General features: G+C 37.0%; 1 protein-coding gene across 1 annotated transcript; it reads right to left on the bottom strand.

Moving 5' to 3' along the window:
• Positions 1-5287: 5287 nt before the first annotated feature.
• Positions 5288-5674, bottom strand: LOC21403752 (putative lipid-binding protein AIR1). The gene has a single exon (XM_010090587.2). It carries the CDS (start codon positions 5672-5674, stop codon positions 5288-5290), a length of 387 nt encoding a protein of 128 aa, XP_010088889.2.
• Positions 5675-6263: the final 589 nt, after the last annotated feature.

The raw sequence follows: 6263 nt of genomic DNA, 5'->3' as shown, positions 1-6263 counted from the left end.
TGATAATTAGTGCGCTTAATTTTTTTTAATTATTTTCAAGAAGAAGAAGAAGAGATGGCATGCACTGAAATGGACTGGTCTTGCGATGCTCGAGAAACTCAGGAGGATGTCCAAATGGGCAATGACGAGGATGGAGTAACAAATTTCTTCGGTTCATTTTGTTAGCAAAAGTATAGAAAATACAAAGGACAACAACTTTTACAAGATCAAAATAACGATATTGTACATAACTAATTCAACCTTTCTACCTAACTCAGAAAACAAAATTTGAAGGATGTCGAGGCACGTGAACCACGTTTTCCTTAAAATAGATTCGTCCCCTCTGGTGAGTGCTTGAGGCAACGTTGGAAGTCCGTCTCCCAGGATACAATGACAACGACAGTCAATTGTGGACGTTGTTTTGAAGTGGCACATCATGAGTGAATTCATTTTGGGTGATAAAGAATATTCTTGGAGCCATATGGATATGGACATGGACATGGATGTTAATTATGCGCAAACCTCATATGTGCAAACCGATGACAAGAAAGATGTTAATGGTGATTCTGGTGGCTCTGACGTGAAAATGTGCGATGAATTTCTTGTCGGTGAAAAAGATTATCCATGGAGCTATACGGAGTGTGACTACGTTTCCTACGTGGAAACTCTGATATGGATGCTAATGAAGATACATAAAACGACAAAAAAAAGTCTTTTCTTGTTTCCTTTCTTTATTAATTCTCTATTAATAATATATATATATTGTTGTTTATTGTTATTTGATAATTAGTGGGCTTAATTTTTTTTATTACTTTCAAGAAGGAGAAGAAGAGATGGCATGCACCGACATGGACTAGTCTTACGATGCTCAGGAAACTCAAGAGGACGTCCAAATGGGCAGTGACGAGGATGAAGTAACAAATTTCTTCGGTACAATTTGTTAGTAAAAGTATAGAAAATACAAAGAAGAATAACAACTTTTGCAAGATCAACATAACGATATTGTACAACACTAATTCAACCTTTCTACTAAACTCGGAGAACGAAATTTGAAGGATGTCAAGGCACAGGAACCATGCTTTCCTTAAAACTGATTTGTCCCCTCCGGCGAGTGCTTGATGCAACGTTAGATGTCCGTCTCCCAGGATACAACGACAACGACAGTAGATTGTGGACATTGTTTTGAAGTGGCAAATCATGTGTGAATTCATTTTTGGTGATCAAGAATATTGTTGGAGCCATATGGATATGGACATGGACATAGACGTTAATTATGCTCAAACCTCATATGTGCACCCCGATGACAAGAAAGATGTTAGTGGTGATTCTGATGGCTCTGATGTGGAAATGTGCGATGAATTTCTTGTCGGTGAAGAAGATTATTCATGGAGCTATATGGAGTGTGACTACGTTTCCTACGTGGAAACCTCTGATATGGACTCTAATGAAGATACATAAGACGACAAAAAAGGTCTTTTCTTGTTCCTTTCTTTATTGATTCTCTATAAATAATATATATATATATATTGTTGTTTATTGTTATTTGATAATTAGTGTGCTTAATTTTTTTTATTACTTTCAAGAAGAAGAAGAAGAATAGATGGCATGCACCGACATGGACTGGTCTTACGATGCTCAAGAAACTCAGGTAGACGTCCAAATGGGCAGTGACAAGGACGAAGTAACAAATTTTTTGGGTACATTTTGTTAGCAAAAGTATAGAAAATTCAACGAAGAACAACAACTTTTGCAAGATCAAAATAACATTATTGTACAAGAGTAATTCAACCTTTCTACCAAACACGGAGAACGAAATTTGAAGGATGTCGAGGCACGTGATCCACACTTTCCTTAAAAGAGATTCGTCCCCTCCGGTGTGTGCTTGAGGCAACATTGGATGTCCGTCTCCCAGGATACAACGACGGTAGCTCGAAGCACTATCAGAACCGTCCGGCGAACTAGAACTCGGACCTTCCCTCTATCACAAAAATGGAACTACAAAAATAACACAAGACAAACTCTAAAAGAAAAAGGAAGAACTTGAGAGAGAGAGAGGAGAGTGCTTTGTGCAAGTGAGTGCCCTTGTTCATGTGGAGTATGACCTTTATATAGGCTCCAAATTTGACCATGGTATTATGGTGTTTTAAAACACACATTAATCTGCATTATAAAGGAACAAAAATGTTTGATTTTTCCCATGATGAATTCGGCCACACTTTGTATATAGGTTCGGACATTAATGATGAAAACTGATGGCATTGAGACAAATTTTGGTTTACCTTCAATGGTCACCATTAAGCCCCATTACACACCATTATGCTCATTTCCCAAGCATTAATCTCAGGCCAAACGGCTAGAAGCTCTTGGCCAAATCAAAAATAAAAATTACTAAAGTAAGCTCGCACGGAGCGGATTTTTTGTGCCGGCATTCGTGTCCATAGGCGCACACATTAGGCCCCCAACCCACCGGGACCGTTCGATGCTCAAGAAACTCAGGAAGACGTCCAAATGGGCAGTGACGTGGACGGAGTAACAAATTTCTTCGGTAAATTTTGTTAGCAAAAGTATAGAAAAGACAAAGAAGAACAACAACTTTTACGAGATCAAAATAACGATATTGTACAACACTAATTCAACCTTTCTACTAAACTCGGAGAACGAAATTTGAAGGATGTCGAGGCACATGAACCATGCTTTCTTTAAAACAGATTCGTCCCCGCTAGCGAGTGCTTGAGGCAACGTTGGATGTCCGTCTCCCAGGATACAATAACAACGATGGTAGCTCAAAGCACTATCGGAACCGTTCGGCGAACTAGAACTCGGACCTTTCCTCTATCACCAAAAAAAAAACTACAAAAATAACACAAGACAAACTCGAAAAGAAAAGGAAGAACTTGAGAGGGAGAGGAGAGTGCTTTGTACAAGTGAGTGCCCTTGTTCATGTGGAGTAGGACCTTTATATAGGCTCCAAATTCGACCATGTACATTATGGTGTTTTAAAACACATATTAATCTGCATTGTAATGAAACAAAAATGTTTGATTTTTCCCATGATGAATCCGGCCACACTTTGTATATAGGTTCGGACGTTGATGATGAAAACTGATGGCATTAAGCTTATTAACCATGGCAAATTTTGGTTTACCTTCACTGGTCACCATTAAGCCCCATTACACACCATTATGCTCATTTATCAAGTATTAATCTCAGGCCAAACGGCTGGAAGCTCTTGGCCGAATCAAAAATAAAAATTGCATAAGTAAGCTCGCACGGATTGGGTTTTCCGGTCCGACATTCATATCAAGCCCACACATTAAGCCCCAATCCGCTGGGACCGTGATCTCCAACACATTTCTGCAGCGTTTTCACTTTCTTTTCTTTTCTTAGAATCTTTTTGACTGTTAACTTATATTTTACATTCGTCTCTCTCTTTCTCTCATCTTCTTTTCTTTTCCTTTTCTTTTTTTTTCTTTGTTAATTTTTTGTTTTCTTGAAGCAGAGGCCCATAGGGTACTTCCGTTTTATGGACAATGGCACATTTTTTCTTCATGTGGTTTTGGGATAATCCCGCGGGATCCTAATTCGTATTAAGTACATCTCCATCTCAATTTGCATGAAGCTCACCAGGGATTGGAATTGGATCCTCCACATACATTTGTATTTATTCTGGAATTTGGTGAGTTTTGATTCTCTTTCTCAGTTAGTTTTTATTGTTTAGAATTAGAATTCTTGATTGAGCTTTCACAGTTTCTATATTAATTATGAATTTCGGGTGGATTTCAACTGTGTAATATAATCCATCTTCATCATTATTTGCATCAAGCTCACCCAAGTCCACACACATTGGTATTATCATCTCCATTGGACAATCTACCTCAACCTTTTGGGCTGGCTACAAATTCTTCAATTGGCCAAACATCCTGCAGTTGGACATCATGTTCTGATAGAGGGTTGGTGTAAAATGTAAAGTATATTCGCTATTTGCTACGACTTCTTCAGTCCTTTTGGGCAATCTTTCTCTGCCTTTGGGCCAACTTCTTCAGTCTTTTTTTTTTCTTTTCAAAGAATGATAATGGGCTGCACATGTTCTAATGATAGGTCAACAGTAGAATTCAAATTAGAGACTTTCTTCTTTGCCACAGTTATAATCTGATAATAATATCAATGATTTCAGATATTCTTCTTTTGCTGTCTTTTGACTGTATCTTTGTCTAATTAATTTGATGTTTCCAAGTGGCCCAATATCATTTATGAAAGGTTTTCCTATGCATTTTTCCCAATTTTCTTTTTGTTCATTAAAAAGGGTTCACCCGTACAGATTCAAAAAGTCAAAGTTTCATTAGATATCTTTAACAAGGGCAAGGGAGTGGACAGACTAAGATGAAATATAATAAGAACTAAGACTATACTATTGAATGATCTACAAGGAATGTGTGGGGAGAGAGAGAGAGTTTCTGACCTCTAGAATTATAGTTTTTCTTTCTTTTGTTATTCTTTGACACTGAAATTATAGTTTGAAACCTTCATTGAAATTTAATACAACAGTTTATTTGAGAGGAATTCTTCGAATAAAACTTTTACGTCCAATCAAAGGTTCAGAGCATACCTAGTTGGGACTAACATGAAGTCTCAATTTGCAATTGTTGTCTCTCGCCTTGTGCAATCAATGTTACATCAATTTAATGAATGAGAGATAGATTTTGTGAAACCGTTTTTTGTTGGAACAATTCATCCTTCTATGTGTTACCAACAATATTTATTTGCACAGGTAATGTTTCTACATACATACTTGCTTTGGATTTAGTTACCAAAGCGCATAGTTTTTTCCACTTCTTCAAAGGAGGTTGTGGAAGTTAATATGCGTATTCTTTGGTGCACACAATAGTTTTTTAATAAGTTGACATTGTAGAGCTCTAAGCATAGAGTAACTAGCATGATCATAACAATGATTGTTCTAATATTGCTACCAGAATTTTCCTAGTAAACTTAAAACTATTTCAGTTTAAACTGTAGAGTCTGGTGAGCAAAAAGGTCATGAGCGTAAAATTAGGATATTGTCATATTGGTATACCTTATACCAATGACCTAAACCAGGCTTAATTAGCAGCAATATTAAACAACGTCATGAAAGCTTCAAGGGTGCCTTTCTGAAAGACCTCAAAGTGAGGTTCTGATTAAATTTGTGGTTCAAGTCACCCCCCTAACACACACACACACACACATATATATATATTGGACTGTTGATGAGTTTATGTAAAGATTTCACGTTTGATAATGGAAGCATCTTCCTAAACTAGGGAAACCGAGTTTAGTGATATGGAACCCTCTTCCCACAGGAGTTAACTAGCAAACTTAAAGCAATGGACACATTGAGCTTGACAACTCCAAGTACATTGGCCTTAATGGCAATGCATAAACACAATGCAGCTTCAAGATCTGCAAGACCCTTTATGAGGGAACAACATATCTTGCTCGGGTTTAGCCCCAATAACCAACCCGAGCCAGATTCCACAAACACCAAACTCGAGGGTGTCTTTAGGGCTCTTGCCTTGCTTCTTAGGTGCAATGGCGGGTGAAGGAATAGTACCATTTGGAGGGTGTGGAACCTTATTAGAGGAGACACTAGTGAAGAACATAAGGTTAAACACAATGAGAAGAGCTGCAAAAGCCTTGAATAACCGTTAGTATTGCCCATTATGATTTTCATGATTCAACAACTTTTGAATTTAGGACCGTTTAGTTCGCTGATTCAAATTTTTAATTCAAATTGAGATGTGATTTTATGTAAGAGTTTTTACTGTAGCAAAAAGTTATATGTAACTGTTTTTGAGAGCTTCTTATTGTAGCAAAACTCAAATTCTAAACTTAAACTCGAATTCTAAACTGAGTGAAATGAATGGGACCTATGATGGAAAGAATAAATTGGATTTATTGAATTTTACTGAAGGTGTATTGAAATATATATATATATATATATATTGTAGGCTTGAAGATGAGGTTATAGAACTGGCTTCGAATGTTGCCCTTGTTTCTATTAGGAGTCTTTTGGTCATGTGAACAGAGATATTGCTTGTATATGAGCGTAGATCCAAACGTGAAGGCCGACCTTTTGGCAAAGAATGACAACAATAGAGAAAAACGACAATAGCATGGGACAACGACAGCATTAGAAATGTAATGACTGAGAAAATTCCAGACCTTAAATAATACAATTCATGTATTTTTAAGCCAAGGATTTTCTTAGAAAATATTATGTTATATTGTGAATGGAGGATTTATGGAAT

The sequence above is a fragment of the Morus notabilis genome, unplaced genomic scaffold (assembly GCF_000414095.1).
Source record: "Morus notabilis unplaced genomic scaffold, ASM41409v2 Scaffold625, whole genome shotgun sequence".
Classification (NCBI taxonomy): domain Eukaryota; kingdom Viridiplantae; phylum Streptophyta; class Magnoliopsida; order Rosales; family Moraceae; genus Morus; species Morus notabilis.
Note: the sequence above shows the minus strand (reverse complement) of the source record. Positions and strands in the feature narration are given on the sequence as shown.